At 33.4% G+C, this 22365-nt stretch overlaps 1 protein-coding gene across 1 annotated transcript in view; it reads left to right on the top strand.

Annotated features, from left to right (window-relative positions):
* The first annotated feature begins 5810 nt into the window (after positions 1-5810).
* LOC145268695 (uncharacterized) overlaps positions 5811-22365 on the top strand; it is a 72658-nt gene continuing 56103 nt past the window's right edge. The window contains exon 1 of the mRNA XM_080124218.1: positions 5811-6634. Coding sequence (XP_079980344.1) covers positions 6606-6634 — 29 coding nt within the window. The 5' untranslated portion in view covers positions 5811-6605. The remainder of the gene's footprint in view (positions 6635-22365) is intronic.

Below are 22365 nucleotides of genomic sequence, written 5' to 3'. Positions count from 1 at the left end.
CCTGTTTCTTCTTTCATCGGATTATTTCGATTTTCGATACTTATCAAAGACATTCCGATAGAAAACTTATCTAAAACCACTGCCAGATGCATAAAGTACATTCGTGTGAAATTTCATAAAAATTCGGCGCAGACGTTTTCGAGTCCGTAGGGAACGAACTTGCACACGCACATACATACACACATACATGCACACACACATAAGCATACACATACATGCACACACATACACCCACATACACACACGCACATACACACGCATGCACACACATAAACATGCACACCCATGCACACACATACATGCACACATATAGACACACACACACACCGACACACACACACACATAAACACGCACACACATGTACACACACATACGCACACAGACACACACACATACACACACGGACACACATACATACACACGCACACGCATACATACATGCACATACACATACATATCCAGACACACGCGCATGCACACTCACACATACACACAAACATGCACACACACATACATACATACACAGACACACATACATACACAGACATACATACACAGACACACATGCATACACACGCACACACACACAGACACACACGCACATAGAGACACACATATATAAACACGCACACACATGCACACACACATGCACACACATACACACGTATACACATAAATACACAGACACATACACACACATACATACACAGATACACACACATAAACACGCACACACATGCAAACACACATACACACACAGACACAAACATACAGACGCACACACACGCACACACATGCAAACACACAAACACGCGCACACATGCACACACACATAACCATACACACGTACATACGCACACATAAACACACATATACATACACACACACACACACACACACACACACACACATGCAAAGTTCTTTTTATATAATAGTAAAGATAGATTTCCGTTCTCTATGAGAAGTGGTTGATTTATTACTAACTAGCAAGGCTACCCGGTGTTACCCGGGGCCATGAAAGTAAACGACAAAAGAAGTGTTTATTAGTAAATGAAGCAATAGGATAATATGGTAAATATTATCCTAAATTTTTTAAGAATGGCTTCCACCTATTTCTCATCAAACTAAAGGAAAGTAATTTTTTTTATTTGTTTTTTTATTTGTTTTTTTATTTTATTTATTTTTTTTAATTGTTTTTTTTTATTTTTTTTTTTAAACTCATGTTCACCCCTTACAAGGCATATCGCCACTTGGACGTAAGGGGCTACTATTTGGGGCCATGTCTAGGAAAGATTAACAAGATATTTGTTTATGTTACGTTTAAACTTCTGCATATCAGTACAGCCAGGAAAGCAGGCAGCAGGAAGGGAATTCCAAGGTCTAGCTGTTCGAGGGAATAAACTATTAGAATAGAAAGCTTTCTGGCATTAAGGGACAATAACAGTGAAGGGGTTTGTAGATCATGTTCAGATTCCTCCTCCTCCTCCTCCCCCCCCCTCTCTGCATCCAGCAGCTCGCTCCAGAATTGATAATGATCGGTCAATTAGTTTTGGTGGGAATTTTATTCAAGCAAGTCTAAAACGTGTAATGCCGAAATGCAGTCTATTTTAATTCGTAGATTTTGTGAAAATTGAACCTCTAGACTACGCTGTATATGCACGAGCCGGAATTGTATTTAAATTATGGTTATTTATTATTGTTAAACTGACACCCAAACCACGTTTGCAAATTGTGCAAATTTATTTTGAGAATCATCTTAAAACATTGTATAAACGAATAATTTCACAAACTGAATCTTTACTTTGTCGTGCGAATTAACCCAATTAGACTATTTTTCTGTGTAGCTATGTAACGTTACATGGCTACGTTGACAAACCGGGCAATACAGACTACTCGGAAGATAACATTTGACCCATTATTGCCGTAATATAGTTTAATAAAGAGCTGGAGTATATGCATACATTCATATACAATAAATCAATTGATTGTAAGGAAGTAGAATTATGTATTTAATTAAGGTGGCATCAATAAACTGGGTTGATGTTTGTATTATATATATATATATATATATATATATATATATATATATATATATATATATTAAATTGTAATTCAATGAATTTCAAAAAACTCTCATTGAAATGAATTTCATATCAAAGAATTTTTATTATTCTAAGCAAGACAAACAATGCTTTAGAAAATTAATCTCCTTAACCTATAGGGTTTCGATGTCTACCATCTCATCAGAGGAGAGAAAATATTAGCAAATATTTATAAAGGTATGCACCCTATTTGCTAAAGTCATATCGAGCAATTCTTTTTTAGCTGGGATAACTTATAGAATATTACTGCCAGTAATATTTTGTAAACCTTACAATCTCACGTTTACATAACAACTGATTGTTAAATAAAAACTATTCTGAAGAATATATATATATATATATATATATATATATATATATATATATTACATACATACACATATGTAATGCACATATGTATATATACACATTTTTAATTTATTGCGGACTATTATCCTCATCTTTTTAGTTGTTTCACAACGTTTCAGCCAACTATTCCTCTGGCCTTCCTGAGGTGGTTACCGCGACGGGATAGGAACTCCGAATCTCCTAACTGTATTTTCAGCAATTACTGCGATCCATAGTTGTTGTCGTCTCACCACGTTTTGGCTAAGTAAGCCTCTGGCCAGCTTTGGGTACGTAGAATTGAAACCGCTATCTTCAGACAATGCTCACCTGGAACCATAGAGATTCAACGTCTCTATCCATGGCCCCAAAGATCAAGGTTGAATTTTTTGGTCTTATAAATTCATGTTTGTTTATTATCTGATTTATAGAAATGAGACAACGACGAAATGGAAGTTTTATTCTATATTAATAAACTTTATTTGTTATCTTCGTTAGTAGCTTTATTAAAAGAGTACAAGAGAGTAACGTATTAGCAAGAGAATTCAGAGTTCATACACGCTTGTATTATAGTAGTCGTGAAGCCGGTTAAAAGAAAGAAAGGGCAAAGACTTCAGCGTGTTGACGTGTTGTCATGAGTGTGTGTGTGGGTCGTATCAACGAGGGCAGTTCTTGAGCATGACAAAGAATGCACGTGAAAATAAATGTAAGTTTGAAGAGAGATATAGCAAGCTTGTAATACTCGTGTTCAGTCTGGGTATGAAGCTCCAGGCAATGTGTGCTTCTCGGCAGAGCATAGAGAAAGAGAGTTTCAGGTTTAGCTTTTTATATACTCTGTCATGTGATAGAGAGCTGGATTGTGATTGGACAAGCCAGGAGGAAATAGATTTCAAATCTCGAAGTTATGAGAAGTAGTCTGCCTGTTTGTAGCGGCTGTTACAGATCTTCCATGTCGGGAAACAACAACTAATAAAAAAGATGAGGAAAATAGTCCGCAATAAATGAAATTAATAAATAATACTCATCTCAATAATAAATTCCAATTAAATAATAAATTAATGCAAGGAATTTGTGAAAACTGGACCTCTAGATTGCATTATGTATATACGCGCGAGCCACGGGAGCTATATACCCTAAATTGTATTTAAGTTATAAATGTAAAAAAAGTTCAGCTTTGGAACAAACCATGTATTTGTATAATAAAACTATTTGTCTGTAGTGTGTGTGTGTGTGTGTGTGTGTGTGTGTGCGTATGAAAAACAGCTGTATGGCTTCCACCTCCGTAATCTTCTCAACATCTGCTGGCAAGACAGAATTCCTGACACAGAAGTCTTGAAGCGCGCGGGGCTCCATACCATCACCACCATAATCCGCAAAACCCAGCTCCGGTGGGCAGGCCATATCTATCGCATGCACGACAGCCGAATCCCCAAACAACTTTTCTATGCGGAACTCAGCCAGGGAAAGCGGACTGCAGGAGGCCAAAAGAAACGATATAAAGACTGCCTGAGAACCTCTCTTAAAGACTTTGAGATCAGCCCCCAGTCTTGGGAGAGTTGCCGGTTCACAGCCTGCCGATACCGCCTTCACGTGTCCAGAGTGTGGAAGAGTCTGCCGAGCATGGATTGGCCTCATCAGCCATCTCAGGACCCACCAAACCCCGACGCCGAACTGATTGATACCTTGGTCATCGTAGACTTCGATGGACGAGCAAGAGAAGAGAGAGAGAGAGAGAGAGAGAGAGAGAGAGAGTGTGTGTGTGTGTGTGTGTGTGTGTGTGTGTGTGTGTGTGTGTGTGTGTGTGTGTGTGTGTGTTGGTACTAACCCTATTCAGGTTTAACCGGCTTCCTCCAAAGGAGGAAGTCCCATGGAAGTATGAAATTCACAAGTGATCCCCAGTCGCATGTATACCCCTGTCAGGGGAGATGACGACGTTAGGTTTTTGCAATTCTTGCAGGGAGGTGTCAACGTTCTCCTATGTAGAGCGCCTGGAATTCCCAAATTGGTCACCCATTTTAGTAATGACCAGGCTCAACGTTGCTCAACTTCGGTAATCTGGTGGGAACTGGTGTGTCGATGTGATTATGCCGTATATTTTTCTGTAGTAGAATTTAATTTAAAGTTTGCCGCCTCTAAAAAAAAACACATCTTCTCAATATATTCTTCGTAATATGATGATGAAAATATGGCTTACACAAGCACGATTAATTTTTCGTTTCGTTGTATTCTAAGTATCGACTGCACTGAGGATTGAACCTTCAACCTCCAGGAGAGCGGTACTTTCAACTGAATTTTATCAAGTACTTCATCCCTTAGCTGACAGAACGAGAACATGCTACCCTGGTGGATTAAATAAAGGGTTCTGTTTGAAATTCTGTCCATATTCCCAAAGTCAACAAGAACATTCCCAAATTCCAAGAGATATACCTGAAAAAAGTTGGTGATTACATTGACTGACACTGTTGCAATATCTTTTTTTATTTATAATATATATCTCACCTGTCTGTTTAAATGTATGTATGTATGTATGTATGCCTGAAACGTTCAACAAAGGCGACGGATTTTCACGCGATCAGTATCATTTTTAAGCGCAACCCTTTGGATGACAAATATCGAAAAATTGGCCCAAAACATTAATTCCTTTTGTCTCAACTGAGAAATTTTCCATAAAGAGGGTCGATTTTTTTGCTAACATTTTTTGCAAGTCATTCAAATATTGCATTTACGACGTCGCTTAAAAGGCATTATTTCAACCGCGCATGACATCGCAACTACAGTAGGCACATTGGTAAGACAGTTTTTCTTTTTTCACCTTTTTCCTCTGTTGCGTTACTGTGACGTAATTGACCTGAGGGAGCGAATTGCCCCTCATTGGGGAGCCGGGTATGCTAAGATAGCTTTAATCGATCCCGGGTAACAGCAGATATTCCGAAGACTTAAAGTGAGGTATATAAAAATATATTTTATTTCATTGTCAATATAGATATTGTTTGCATTTAAAACTGATGAGAGGGAACTTAGAACATAACACTGTCTGGCCTCGATAAACTCAAAGTCAGATGTCAGGCTTACAGTGACCTTAGGGATCATGGGATTTTAATATTGACTTGAATCTCAGATCACAGGCTGAATTGCACACCCGCAAAATCTGGGGGTTTTCCGATTTCGTGGCATGATCTGATTGGTTGGGGACACTTCCACCCCGACCACACACACTCATATTAATGATGGTGTTGCGCAAAATTAGTCAGTTTCAAAAGGAGTTTCGAAGCAGTTTCCAGCGAGAGTTTGTGTGCGAAACTCAAAGTAATCACACCGCTCTCTGAGACGTGACCCCTCCCCTCCTCTAAACCGTCTGATGCTATCTGTGAAGAGAGATTTGAGACTTTGAAAACTTACTAAGAACTGAACGATATTTGTAAAAACATTTGTAAATAAGTTCATGAATTAATTCTCGTAGAATAGAATTTCACGTGTCTGTTTTTCTTTCTGCCTGCAGCTTCGATATTTGCTTTCAGCATACAGGATTGAATGTAACGACCCTCTGAGAAGAAACAGACGATCTGAGCCGAAGTTTCCAGACAAAAGGAGTCCTGGCCAACTTCATCAAAAAGGTTTTACATTATTGGTTGCCATTGACCCGGATTGACCCTGTTTGGTTACTACGGAAAAGAGAAAAGAAATCTTTCCACGGCGAAGAAGAGAAAGATTATAATAGTACATTATTGGTGGCTGCGACAAGGATATAGACCCGAAAAGAAAGGGTTAGACTTAATATTTCTCATTTTTTTTTTGTTGTTACCACGGACACAAAAACAAAGACAGAAAAGAAAGAAAGAGTATTTCCACGACGAACTCAGGAGAAAGAGACGTAATTAGAAAGAGACAGACGGAGACATTTGGAAAAAAAAAGGAAAGAAAGACAGAAATGAAAAATATAAAAACACGCACGTTTGAAAAAAAACTTTAAAAAAAAAAAAACGCCCGGTTGAAAAAAAAAAAAACGTTTGAAAAACACTCTGAGTCAGAAAAAGAAATCACATGCGTGAAAAACACATTTTGAAAAAAAAAAAAAACATTTTAAAAAGTAACGCCCGGCTGAAAAAGAAAAAAAAAAAACGTTAAGAGAAGGGAAAAGAATACAGTGAGGGGAAAGAAATCGAAAAGTTGACTGCGAAATGACGAGGAAGAAAACAACAGAATCGAGGTAAGCCGAGCCTTTCTTTCTCTCTATTGTTGTCTGTGCGGTTGGCCTTGTTAGAGAGAGAGGGAGAGAGAGAGAGAGAACGATTATATGTGTGTATTAAAAACTGGAAAAGAATCGTAATTTTGCTTGTCACTGTGAATTTAACGTAATGTTAGTACGAATATTAATATTAGCGAGTTACAAGGGGAGTGATTTGTAGCGGACCAGAATGAAGGTTTGTTTTGAAAAGAAAAAAGAACAAAAAACTGAAGTAAATTGACCAATCGTTGTTGCTCGAACGTTTTTGGGATTGAGTTTTCTTATATATATATATTTTTTTTTTTATTGAATTAAAAGCTTGAAAGGAAAAAGAGAGAGTGAAAAAGGTTTTTATTGTCCCATTGATTACAGTACACGCAAAAACTCTTATCTTCAAGTGGCGTCCGAAAACAGGACGTGTACAGTTTAGCCTCCCATTGGAAACTCTTCTGAAATTAAACATGGGATTCAACTCTTTATTTTGCAATGATGTTTTTTTTTCTTCTGTTTTATTTTATTTGATGGGTTACCCCCATATTGCCATCCTCCATAGGTAATCGTACCTCTTCTCTACAATTATATAAATGCAACTTTGTCTGTGTGTGAGAGTTCATTCCTTATGCACTCCAAAACGTCTGAACAGATTTTCTTTAAAATTTACAGAACATAAGTCTGGGAGTGATCTTAGCTAAGTTTTGTTTCAGAATACCGCCGTTAATTACGATAATCGATAATCGAAACCATTATTTTAATTTATCTATCATCGATAAAGCAATTTTTTTCCATGTCGTCGCTTAGAAACAATGATAGAACAACGGGCCATGAAAATTCTACTGTGGGTAATTTGATATTGATAGTTTTTTTTTTTTGTTTTTTTTTGTTTTGTTTTGATTTTTTGCATGACGTGGTCTGTAGGTTTAAACTCCGAACGTAAATTTCTTAATGTTTTTTTTTTTCGTTAAGAAACAATAGTTCTCTCGAGTGCAATGCAGAATAACATATATTATGGACTAAGTTATTGCATGGAGGCATGTGAAACTTCCTCCCAGGCGATTTCACGGATTTCGATGACAATAAAAATATAGGGGTATAAAATATTCGTTGATCATCATTCGATCCCGGGCAACGTCGGGTTTCCCTGCTAGTATATATATATATATATATATATATATATATATATATATATATATATATTCTTTGCACTACTGTCTTCATCTTGATTATCATTTTCACAATGTTTTGGTCGATGTAACCTCCGACCTTCTTCAGGTGTATCTTATCGAACGGGAGTGTTTCTGTCAAACTGAATTTCAAACAGAACCCTTTATTTACTTTAAAGGGGAAGGGATTATTTACTTTAAGGGGGACTGGATAGAGGTCCTAAGTAATTCGCAATTGTATTTTTTCGGTCGCCCACACTGAGAAACTTTACAATTGATTTTTTCAAGTACTTTCACCACTGCACCACAAGTCCTTGCGGACAGTTCTAAAACGAATTTTTTGAGCCTTAAACTTATTTCATTTCTAGCTGTAAATATCATTATTTATTACTAATTATTATTACCATTTGTATGTTTCTGTTGAACTTGAGAATCTTTCTATCAAATTCGGGAATCCGCACGGAATTTCGAATAGAACACGGGTTGCAGCTTGCTATCGTTCTGTCAGCCTGCGTAGAAGTTCTGAGTATTTGCTATTGTGTTTTAGGTGTCATCCGCTCTGAGGATTGAACTTTCAACATCAAATACAGTGTCATTTACAACCGGATTTTACCAAGTACATTATCCACTATGCCACGGGTCCTTTGTTTATTCTGGAACTGAGCATCTAACAATTGTTTTATTCTGCAGAGTTGATTCTGGTTCTCTGCGCACTAGGTGTGCACTCGTTGCGACATGAAAGCTTTTTTTGTATGCTTTTACTGCACATGTTGTTGTGCAACAGAGCGCAAATACATGCGAGATGACGTCACCGGTAAAGAAACAGACTATAAAAAGGAGAAAGAGCACATTAGAGACGTGAATGACGTTCGAGATCACGTTAGAGACGCGGATCACGTTCGAGAGCATATCAGAAACGTAGGTTATGACAACAGGAAAAAGCGAGTTGAAGGTTTTTTCTCATTCTTTGTCTACTTGCGATTGAGGCTACAATGCGTTTGGATAACATTACAGTTGGTCTGCCACGATCAAGAAAAATAGAATTAATGTGTCACACTTTAGTTTAAAATAGTATTTTCATTAGTCTGTCACTATAAAGTTAGGGATATAAATATCGTTGGTCTGTAACATTACTCATACGTTTAAGTGAAGATAGAAGAACTCCTGGAGAAAGGAAAGGTATGAAGCATCATATATTCTTCTTATAAAATACTAGCATGGGTGCCCGGCGTTGCCCAATTATTTGGAGGTGTGTGTTGAGCAAAAAAAAAAAAAAAGTGGCAGTAGGCAGGCAGGCTAGAACTCCTACTGCGAAGGGGGGAAAGAGTAGTGAAAAAAATGTGGTGTATTTGCTGTTGCGCCCATCGCCAACCCGGAAATGACGAAGGTTTAAATTAATACTAGTCAATCAAAAAAGCAGATGACTTTCGAAAATATCGGCGAAAAAAGTGATCCCTCCTTGTAGAAAAGTGCGCGTTTGAGCCAATTTTTGTATATTTGTCGTTTGAAGGGTCGAGCTTCAAAACAATAACGATCTCGTGAAAATTTGCTGCCTCTGTTGAAAGTTTTAGACATACATACATACATACATACATACATACATACATACATACATACATACATACATACATACATACACTTAAATAGACGGGTGAGATTTATATTATAGGAGATGACGCCTTTATGTAAATACGAACTGTAATATATCCCCGTGCGATACCTCATTGTCACTCCCTGGCTATACAACATGGTCTCTAACATGATTGTCTTCTCTAACGTGCTCTTTCTCCTGTTTATAGTGTTATAGTGACGCCATTTCGAATGTATTTGCATACGTGCGTCCACATTACGGGTCTACACGATCAAATTCAAAATAGAATTTTCGTTGGTCTGCATTTTTTAAGTTTAACATTTTCGTTTCGATGTTTTGTCATCCTTACGTGTGAAATAGCATTTCCATACGTCTGTCATACTTCAGTTCGAAATAACATTTTTGTTGGTCTGCTAAATTTGTGTTGGAAATAACATTTTTTTTGTTTTTTCCCCATGCATACATTTTTTCCTTGATCTGTCAGGCTTAAGTTTGAAATATCAATTCGTTTGTCTGTTACAGTTAAGTTTGAAATAGCATTCTCTTTGGTCTGTAATGAAATATTATTTTTGTCGGTTTGAAATGGAAATTTCGTTTGTCTGTCATAGTTAGGTGCAAAACAGCTTTTTCGTTTATCACATTTATGCTTGAAAAAGTATTTCAGGTGGTCTGTCATGATTCAGTTAAAAAATTATTTTCGTTAGTCTGTAAACCCTAAAAACCCCATAAAAACCTTCACCAAATGAACCAAAAGCCACTCTTTGAATATAACTTTGACCGGACACTTTGAACACTTACAGTTGGAGTCAGAATGTCTGAGACTGCATATCACTCTGAAAAACATATTTAATATCAGCGGAGGTAACTCTACAAACTCCCATTTTAAAGAAAAACTTTTTACGAAAACATCTGAAGAGAGCACACCCTAAGCTCGAAACGCGTTATAAAAATATTTTAAAATAAAAATATGATGAGAACCTTTAAAAAAAACACACACAATTGTTGATGGTTACACTCTTTTAAATATACATTTTTCTCTCGTTGGAACTACACAACCATCACTTTATATATATATATATATATATATATATATATATATATATATATATATATATATATATATATATATATATATATATATCCCCTCTTCACCTGGAAACATATTAAAAGCATTTGCAGCTTCTCTTCCAATTTTCGGATTTTAGTCATGTCAAATCACACTTCGTTTTCTTATGATGGATTGATTGTTGCTATTCCTTCTGATGAGTTAAGGGCATAATAGATTCACTGATTGATATAATAATTAAGTGATTAATTTTGCGCCTCGAAACAGATACTGTCAAGAATTGTATAAGTCAACTGAATTAAAGGAATAAATTATAAGATGGTCAGCATCATGAATTTTGGAATACAGTTTTTTGTCATTTAGTCTCTCTCTCTCTCTCTCTACTTCTCTCTCTCTCTCTCTCTCTCTCTCTATATATATATATATATATATATATATATATATATATATATATATATATATACAAATGAACATTACCGAGAGCAAAGATTACTCTTCTATCTGTAACGTTGCCGCTAAAAACAAACAAAGAAAATAAATAAATAAAAATCCAGATTTTTTTTAACATGTTTTTTATTACACGTTACTCTCTTGTCCTGACACTACTTAAAAAGTCTCTCGCTGCCACATGTCCATCTAGGCCAATTGCGTTTCTCTTTCCTTCAACCGTATACCGGCAACCGCCGGCTCATTCTTATCCTTAACTTTACACTACGTCGATCTTCTTTCTCCCCTGAGTACGTGGTGTCCTTTTTCTCTTTTACTTGTCGCACCAACTCTTGCACACTTCCTGTGTGCATATTCGCGTTTTCGGCTACTGTTGCTGCTGTTGCTATTTCTGCTGCTGCTACTATCTTCGCAAGCCAGCCATTCTTCGCTGCTGCTGCTTCTGCCGCTGCTGTTGCTGCTGCTGCTGCCGCTGCTGCCGCTGCTGCTGCCGCTGCTGCTGCTATTTTTTCGCACGCTTATATGCATTATGTTACCATGGTTAAGTTTGAAAAATAGTATTTTCCTTGGTCTCTTATCTAAACTTCGAAATCGCATTAAACGCACAAATTGGATAGACGTTCCTTAAGAAAAACGCTGTTATTCATTTATTCTTCATAAATGTTAATTAAAACGATGAAACGTCGTTTTATTGTTCCGCAAAGTTTATAAATGTATAATGTAAACTTAAAAAAAAAAACATTAATAACCGGTTACTTTGATGACATCTAGGCGAACTGCAAATATGTTATTTTAGTACTTTAATACTAGCTGTCCCGACTCGGCGTGACCCGTTAATTTTATAAATTAAAGTTTGTTTTTACGTTTTCTAAATTGATTGGGTAAAATTTATTTCTATACTAGCATGGGTGCCCGGCGTTGCCCGGGTGTTTGGAGGTGTATGCTGAGCAAAACAAAGGGGTTAATTTTTTAAACTTTGACCCCTATTATGACCCCTGAAAATTTATTGTTTTGGGCTCAAATCAAGTTATTAAGTTAGATTCATGTCCACGGAAGCTATATCTAAAATTTAAAGTGTGTAGACCCAAAATTGTCGGAGAAGTTTGGTAGAGTTCTCAAAGCTCAAATCGTTGAACTTTGACCCCTTAATCGCCAAATTTCTGGCTAAAAACCGATCACATAGATTTTTCCAAATCTCAGTACCCTGTATATCAAATTTCGAGTCTGTAGACTAAAAATTGACAGAGTTATTTCGTAGGGAAATGTACACACACACACACACACACACACACACACACTTTAACTTTTATAGATATATAGATTTAAAATTTGAGTCTGACAGAATGACAAAATTATATTGCAAACCGATATATTAAACAAACGAACTTCAAAGAGACAAATGAACACATAAGTAAAAACAATTTGTATTAGAAAACATTTATTATTCCACGTCTTTTTTTTACAGACCTGACGACTGAGGTTCGCTCTTAATAAAAATTGTTTTTTATAGTCTTAATTTTGACTTCCTTTTTCATAAAAAACTAAAAAAAAAATCAAGAAAGAAAAGAAATTTAATTTTATTTTTTCATTAATTTCTTTCTGTGCAAAGCAATTCTTTCAAACTTACTCTGTTTCCAAAATGTTTTTATTTTATTCCCCTCCCCCTTCATTCATTTTCCTCCGCATCCTGGCAAGATTACTGTACAGTGTACACATAGATTCGAAAAAATAGTCAAAAACAAATATATAAATAAATGTTATCAAAGGCAAGATAAGTTACTTTTCTACCTAACTGGATATCTTTTTTGTGTTTTTATTCAATGTAATATATTTATTCAGCTCGAAAAACATACAGTGTTTACCGATGTGTTGGAAAATTCAAGATGGCGTCTCACACCCTCTTTAACACCGTAAGTTTGGGAAAAGGTGTTATAAATAAAAAACTATACAAAATACTATTAAAAACCCGCCGAATATATGTCAACCTATGTCACGGTAACATATATTGAGCGAGTTTTTAACAGTATTTTAACAGGGCACATCGTAAAAACTGACCCATTAATTTTCCTGAAGTAAAAACTATATAGTTTTTAAACTTTTAAAACTGTACATTATAAAAAGAAAACTGCTCGAGTGATTTTTTTTTTTTTTTTTTACATGGGTGTCACCACTTATCAAGGCCCAGAGGCCACTCAAGGATAAGGGTTAATAGGTATACATTAGTCATTGTGATTTTAGCATAGTAAACAGTGGGAATTTTGTAACTTGGATTACTTGAAAAAGAAAACTGTTCGAATGATTGAAAATGAAAACAAAATAACAATGTAAATATATTGATAAGAAAAAAACAAAAACAAACGAAGTTTCCGTTTCAGGAACCCGAGTTTAATTTTATGTCGTAATCATTCAACTCGTTAGCGGTTTTATTCAGCGATTAGGGATAACCATACGACATATCTAATTACCAAAGCGATTTTTTTTTAATTTTTTTTTTTATTAAAACTAAACCTGTTTAGTTTTAATGAACCAATTTTTTTAAAGCCAACACTTTAGTTATTTTGAGAGCGTGCAACTGCACCCGAAAGGTTGATTAGGAAACTCCAAATCCTTTTATGACTCGGAAAAAAAAGGGCTTTTTATCGGCTTAAATGATAAACTAATGTTAAATATTAGTATTTGCCATCGATTCTGAAATAAAATGAAATCCTGACATTGTGATCATTTTTGCAGGTGTTATGTGCCAAATATTGAAATAAGAATGTTTAAATTCAATTATTGTAATTTAAGTCTTTAATTTTAAAGTCGATTTTATTTATAAAATATCTTTTTAGAAATCAATCTCAAAAACAATCTGAACAATAAATCTCTTTTGTTATGGCTAAGTTTTTGTCAAGGGTAGAAATTATAATAGACAAGTATTCATCCATGATGACATTTTACCGATTTCCTGGTTTACAGGTATTCTTGCTAAATTTCTTCGAAAGAATTGACATAAACAATACTTCAACTAAATACGTATATTTCATGCAATAATGATTTTTATTTCTTCTGACTTTTCCTAAACTAAACATAAAACATCGGTTAGGGTTAGTTTAACATTCTGTAAAAGTACCTTCCGTTTTTTTTTTGTTTGTTTTGTTTTTTTGTACTTCTGCAGAGAAGGTAAAAAACCGATAAAAACTGGATATATTTTTCGTGTTTTTATTCAATTTAACATGTTTATTCAGCTCGAAAAGAATACAGTGTTTACCGATGTGTTGGAAAATTCAAGATGGCGTCTCACACATTCTTTAACACCGTAAGTTTGGGAAAAGGTGTTATAAATAAAAAACTATACAAAATACTATTAAAAACCCGCCGAATATATGTCAACCTATGTCACGGTAACATATATTGAGCGAGTTTTTAACAGTATTTTAACCGGTTTTTTATTTATTACACCTTTTTCCAAACTTACCGTGTTAAAGAGAGAATCGGCCGCCATCTTGAATTTTCCAATACATCGGTAAACACTGTATGCTTTTCGAGCTGAATAAACATGTTAAATTGAATAAAAACACGAAAGATTTGCCTTTGATAACATTTATTTGTTATATATTTGTTTTTTGGCAACTTATTCGAATCTAATTTAAGACCACGAGTGAAATGAGAAAAAGAAGTCAGCGGGTTTGGTTGCCATAACAACGTGACGGTAGTGAACGTGTGTGTGTGCGTGTGTGCGCGTATTTCGTGTAGTTTAGTTTCGCATAATAGTTTCGTATTTTTTTAATTTGTAAATAACAAGTTATTAAAAAATTAAACCCTTCCAAGATGGACAATAAATAAAGCCATAATATTTTATGGTAAAGGTAAGAGCGTAGAAACGATTGTTTTTTAGGAGATGTGATTATTGGATTAACCAATCAGAAATCGTCTGTGGCACACACATCTCTGTTTTTATAGATATACTAGCATGGGTGCCCGGCGTTGTCCGGGTGTTTGGAGGTGTATGATGAGCAAAAAAAAGGGGTAATTTTTTAAACTTTGACCCCTATTATGACCCCTGAAAATTTATTTTTTTGGCCTCAAGATAAGTTACTTTTCTACCAAACTGGATATATTTTTCGTATTTTTATTCAATGTAACATGTTTATTCAGCTCGAAAACCATACAGTGTTTACCGATGTATTGGAAAATTCAAGATGGCGTCTTAGTCCCTCTTGAACACGGTAAGTTTGGGAAAAGGTGTTATAAATAAAAAACTGAATAAAATACTGTTAAAAACTCGCTCAATATGTTACCGTGACATAGGTTGACATATATTCGGCGGGTTTTTAATAGTATTTTTTCTAGTTTTTTATTTATAACACCTTTTCCCAAACTTACCGTGTTAAAGAGGGAGTGAGGCGCCATCTTGAATTTTCCAATACATCGGTAAACACCGTATGGTTTTCGAGCTGAATAAACATGTTACATTGAATAAAAACACGAAAAATATATCCAGTTTGGTAGAAAAGTAACTTATCTTGCCTTTGATAACATGTATTTGTTATATATTTGGTTTTTGACAACTTTTTCGAATTTATGTGTACAGTAATACAAACCCGTTTTTCGAGCTGAATAAATATGCTACATTGAATAAAAACACGAAAAATATATCCAGTTTGGTGGAAAAGTAACTTATCTTGCCTTTGATAACATTTATTTGGGTAATCTCCAAAAATACCGTTAGGGCTTACAACATGGCCGCCAGAAGAGTCAACAAAAAAATGCGAATAAAATATATAAAACTCGTAATTTCTGTTTTTAAAGTGGGTTGTCAATTTTCTTTATGAAATATACTTCCAAAATAAACTATTACAGTCGTTTAAAACATAATAGAAGTATTATTTTTTATTTTTTAAAAACAATGTTTACAAAATGTCTACGAACGTGCGTAGACATTTTGTAAACATTGTTTGGTTGCCATAACAACGTGACGGTAGTGAACGTGTGTGTGTGCGTGTGTGCTTGCTAGTACTACTATTAAGTTTGTCGGAGCGTTTGATTTCGTGTAGTTTAGTTTCGTATTTTTTTAATTTGTGAATAACAAGTTATTAAAAAATTAAACCCTTCCAAGATGGACAATAAATAAAGCCATAATATTTTATGGTAAAGGTAAGAGCGTAGAAACCATTGTTTTTTAGGAGATGTGATTATTGGATTAACCAATCAGAAATCGTCTGTGGCACACACATCTCTGTTTTTATAGATATATAGATAGATAGATATAGATAGATATAGATAGATACATAGATAGATATAGATAGATAGATAGATATAGAAGATATAGATTGGACATGGAATTCCGAAGTTAAAAACGACAAAGATTGATATAATAATTTTTATTTTATCTATTTATTTTTTTTTTACAAAGTCGTATTATGCATTGTATTCTTTGGCGGCCATCTTTTTTTACGCGCGTGCAGTGTCAGTCATAGATGAGTAGATCTGTTTATGGCGCGCGCACGCGCGTTAAAAAGATGGCCGCCAAAGAATACAATGCATAATACAACTTTTTATATATCGATAACTAATTATTTTTGCAAAATTTCAATGCGGTTTTCGTATTCAGCATAGTGCAAAACTTATAAAAGTCGTCATTTAAAAGAAAATTGTGAAGGTGGACCTAATCTGAAAATTTACCGAATAAATTTTCCATAGCCCGACAAATTATCACCAAGTCCTAGCTTCGAATGCGTATTTAACTTCTCCATAGCATCAACTTTTCGCAAAGTCCGCCTTTAGAATACGTTAGGGACTGTCAAAATTCACCACAGAATTACCCCCCCCCATATGTAACACGATGTAACTTTATTATAAATTAATATTATCAGTATAACTTTTGTACCATTTAAAAGAAGGGCAAAATAAACCAGTAATAATTTTTAAAACATTTTTTCATCGAACGAAAATAATGAATTTACGAGACGAAAACCGTGTTCACATAATTGGCGCTTTAAAATAACGTTCCCATGTAGTAGACATTCCTAACGTGAAAACATACCCGTGTTTAATAAATCTAGCAAAAATCAACTAATGGTCAGATTTTCGTGAAATTTTCGATACTTATCCATTTTAGAATGAAATTACATATAAAATGCAGTTTTCGTAAAATATATGAGGGGAAATATTTTTTAGTGAATGTCTTCCCTCCCGCCATATTTATTTTTTCGAAATTCGAACAAAATATATTTAAATCTATCGAAATGTCTATTTATTATGAAACATAGGAGCTCAAATAAGTAAAATATATTTATTTTTTAAAAGTTTAAATACACGTATTGAACAAAAATTTACCTTGAATTTTCAATTAAAAAATGATATAAATTTAATATTATTATGTTTTTTTTTATAGCGTTTTTTCGAATCAATATATACTATAATCAGTTGAATTGCCAAGAAAAAGAAACTTCGTAAACATTAATTAATTTTTAAAAGATTAAAACAATTAAAATTCCATTATTTCAAAATGCTCCATTACAACATAGATTTTTCATTAATTGTGTTTAATTATTTTTTTTTAATATTAAGTTTTTACATAAACATGGCTGTTGTCAGCTATTTTATCGCCAGATTAAAACCAATTTGAAAATATTATTGCCCAAATATTAAGCATGTTGTAGGCGCCCCCTCCTACTTTGTTCGCCTCTTTTTACCGAACACAATATGGAAACCCGTAGGTAACCAAAAGAACATTCAGTAAAACCGTATTTCATATTTAATATACAAATGTTTATAATATTATTAATCGCTAAACTGTGTAAATCTTAAAACCTAACAAAATTATAACAAAGATTAATTATTAATTGCAGTTTGAAGAAGATAAACAAAGGTTTAAAAAAATCAATAAGTCGCTTCTTCTTTTCCATAGTTCGTATAATTAACACAAGTCTGACGTCACGGGAACACGCGTTCTGTTTTTCACATTGTTTTGGGTATACCTAGAATACGTATATAAAATTATCCACAGCACGACGAATTTGAACTTTGACTTTCAAACGCGCATTTAACATTCAAATGAATAATCGAATGTTAACAAAAAATCGTTTAACTTCTAGCCGAAGTGCATTGAAATATTTCAATCACGTTACATTTAAACGCTATTAAACATTCTATGTGTTTATATAAACATAACTACCGGTTAAGCATGCTGTTGCACGTGTGTTGCAGATGGCTTCGCTCGAAAAATATTCCACCTTGCAATAATGCATGAAAATAAATCCGCGTCGGAATAACCATAACAATAAATATATCAATATAATTATAAAAACACTTTTGACCATCCGGTCGTTCTTGGCTTGCTTGAAAAAACCTTGCCCTCGATGATCAGGCGATTCCAATCTTTTATGACAGGTGAAAATAAATAAATAAATAAATAAATATATATATATATATATATATATATATATATATATATATATATATATATATACACACACACACACAGAGGAGCAAACAGTTAATAAAATATGTTAAAAACACTTTGAAATGAGTTAAAAAACATATTTAATCTGAAAAGGAAACACTAGATAAGTGGATAGTCCTTAATCCGCGGAGTTTCGAAGAAATATTTCCTTCTCATCAGAGGGTAGGAATTAGCAAAATGCGGGATCGGATTTTGCATGCAAAAGTATTTGATAAAACAACAAGTAAGTCAAAGATCTTACTTGAAAACAAAATAAGTTAAGCAGAGGGAATATGGCAAAGAAAAAGGTGATTACACATGAATAGATAGTCTGGTGGAAGATAAAAAATCCAGTGACGGTATAATCCAAATTTAAAACTTCAAGAAAGTTAAAAGAAATTTCATTTGCACAAGTAAAATCCAAGGAAATCCCGTAATTGGAAGAAGATGGTCCATAATAATCCAAAGGCAGAAATCCATGGAATAATTAACAATAATATGTACAAGGAAAAAGGGAAAAGATTCCAATAATATTAATAAAAGAAAAATAAGATATGCTGCTTTTCACTCTACTTCCGAGGCATAAATATAAATAAGAAAGATCAGGGAAGAAAAAGAGGAGAGAGAAAAAAAGAGGAGAGGGAGGAAAAAACATGATGATAGAGTTAAATGTAAAAATATATAATAAACGGAAACAAATGTCAAAATGACCCAGACAGGAAATGTTAAAGGCGCAAAAAAAATATATAGGGCAAAATAATATAGGTCAACTGAAATGTACAGGTCATCACTTAAAAAATGCCAGCAAGAGTTGGTAGAAGACACTAAATGGAAAATAAATAAATTAATTAATAAATAAATAGAAAATAAATAATAAATAAAGAATAAATAAATAAATAAAAAATAAAATATAAAATAAAAAATAAAATAAAAATTATTTAAGGGGAGAAGATGGCCGGTATCTGCAAATTCAGGAAAAAGCAAGAAAAAAGTAAGTAAATGCATATAGTAAAATATAAGTTAATATACATACAAGATATGAAAGTGTGGGTAGATTGATATATTAGATAGATAGGAAAGTTTAAAGAATAAAGCAGAAAATGCAGATAAATAACCGGCCATGCAAAGAAGAGATAAAGAATTAAAATAAAGGATTATTAAATTATAAAGTATTAAGAAGTATGTAGAAAAACGAAAAAATTAAAGAAAAATTTTTTTTTGTATCTATATAAAAGGTGAAAGTAATAACTATGTAATTTCAAAATTGCCATAATTAAATTTGGACTTATATTTACAGAAAGATATCAGTTCATTTTTAGAATTTATTATATTGTTACTTTGAGGGGAAGTAATTATAGTTATAGCTTCGGTTGTGCAGACTTAGAGCACGGAGTATAAGACTTAACTTTTTTTATGATAGTCCATTTGACTGAGAAGGGTGTATTGTTAGAGTTAAGTTTTTTAATTAAAGTGGTTAGAGAAGTTCCTTGGTTATTATTAGAATTATGGTTGTTAAAAGAAGAAATGTGGTTTGATATTCTTTTCTTAATTAATGTTGAAGTAGCGCCGATATATGTATGTACTTTATTGAAAGCTCGAGGTCTGGTATTAATATTAATTTGCTGATTTGTATTAGTTAAATAGTTTGAATTTTGTTCATAGTGTTCAACAAATGGTGGGACAATGTCTGTATGAGGACTATTTTGGAGGGGATAATGAGTGTTGTTAGTGTTAGGATGGCTGTTAGGAGAAATACTATTATTCTCATTAATATTATTATTATTATTATTATTATTATTATCATTATTGCTAGTTGTATGATTGTAGATGGAGGGGCTGCTCGAGTGGTATACTGGATTAGTAACTATATCAGATGGAGGATGGGAAGAAGGATAACTTGAAGACGAAATATTAGTGTCTGTTATGGGAGGATTACGTGGGAGCTCAGTAATTGTGCATGAATATATAACATCTTTATGGATACAATCGTTATTGAGTGGGCAAAGATGTTTGTTATTACAAATACAGTTAGTTTTGGGTTTAATTGGGAAAGGGATTCTTTGGGCTGATTTAATTTTTTTGTTATTAGATGTTAAGATTCTTTGTGCTAAATTAGGCATTGTTGAATAAGAAATCCTGATTGAAATTTTATTGAAAATAGAACTTTATCTGTGTGGGTATTTGAAAGAGTTTTGTACAATGTTGAAGAATTCCTTAGGTATATTAGTTTTGACATTTAGGCTAAATGGAGGATTAAACCAAATATTTTTCTTTCTCCTGATGCAACTGGGTTGGTTAGAGGTATTGCGATTAGTATTTTGGTTTGGATTATAAATGTAGACTGGTTCATTGTTATTGATAGCGGCAGATCTTGTTATTTGAACTGGTTTCTTACGAGTCATATTATGTGTGATTACAGATTTAAGGCGGCCTGCAGAAGGAGCATAATTGTTGTATTTAATATTTTCCTTGTGTCCTGAGTTCCATGAAGCATTATTGAAGAAAGTACCATTTTGAATAAAAGTTTTTATCAGCAGAAAGAGCAGAAATTCTTCTAGAGACAGATGGTACTATGAATTTTATAATTGAGTTGGGGTGGTTAGAAGATTTATGGGCGTATAAAAGCGTAAGATTAGGTTTATGATAGGGGCTATGAGTTTCGGTGATTAAGTGTAACATCTAGAAAATTTGAAGTTATTTTGTTTGGTTCGATAATTATAGAAAGGCTACAGTTATTGAAGGAGTTATGTAATTTTTTAATAGTTTTGTTGTACTCTCTTGGCCTGGCTGTTGTAATAAAAAGGGAATCGTCTCTATAAAGACCCCCTTGGATATGTTTAAAGTGGTATTTAAGTTCTTTCAGTAAGAAGAGTTCCACTAAATCTGTAACTTCTGCAGAGTCAGAAGCACCCATCAAGATGTCAAAATTATCAGAGGTATCCTTTCTAGCCCAAAGCTTATTGTTAAATTGTGTAAGGGACTTTCTCGCTCGGAGAATTAATTTTATTTCTAAATCAGTTAAGTCAGATATATATATATATATATATATATATATATATATATATATATATATATATATATATATATATAACGAAAGATTTATATAAAAATAAAATTTTATTAACAAAAACGAAACAATTCAATTGTTAAATAAAAAAGTCAATTTGTTTTTGTTTTTTTTTTGTTTATATATATATATATATATATATATATATATATATATATATATATATATATATATATATATATATATATATATATAAATGTAACTCTTAGTTCGTTCGCAATTAATAGTCTAAAAAACCACTGGACGGATGGCTTCCACGTTTTGGTATAATATGTTTACTATATCCATGTATGTTTTTATATATTTCTTTTTAATTATAACATTATACTTAATTTTTCTATAATAAATAGGTGGCTTTCTTTGTACCGATAGGCAACTTTTTTATTTAGGGACAATTATTTATTACCGCTTCACGTGACCAGTGTTTCCAATTAGCGGTTTTCCTGCTAGATCTAGAGATTACGTTTGCAATCTAGCGAGGAATTCTAGAAAATCTGGAGATATTTCGCACCCACACAGCCGCAATTTTAGATTAAAAACTAAAGAAAAGCGCTTGAAAATACTTTTAAACATAAAATAAACGCAGTCATGTAAGTAAAAAAAAGTAGCATTTATTGATTATTTGTTTTGTTTTTCACCTTTTTTTCGGTTAACCATTCTTAAATCTCGCTATAAAATTGATTTTTCCAAGTACATTTAAGGTGGGGGGGCATTCCAACCTCCGAAGTTTAGTTTAAAATACGATCTAAGCCACCCCGCTTAATTTAGAAGTATTTAGTCGAAAATTGTAAAAAGCAAGAAACAACAGCAAAAAAAAAACTCATAATAATACAGTAGAATTTAATTATCTACCAACCTAAATACTTTTAAAGTTGTTTTATTTTCTAATTTCAAAATATGTTGCACCATTATTGTGATGTTTAATTTGCAGTATATTTCAATTTAACTTTTATTAT

This window comes from Euprymna scolopes, chromosome 44, assembly GCF_053919585.1.
Source record: "Euprymna scolopes isolate OS-2025 chromosome 44, ASM5391958v1, whole genome shotgun sequence".
NCBI classification, from domain to species: Eukaryota; Metazoa; Mollusca; class Cephalopoda; order Sepiida; family Sepiolidae; genus Euprymna; species Euprymna scolopes.
The sequence above is the reverse complement of the archived record's forward strand: the minus strand, read 5'-3'. Positions and strand labels throughout refer to the sequence as shown.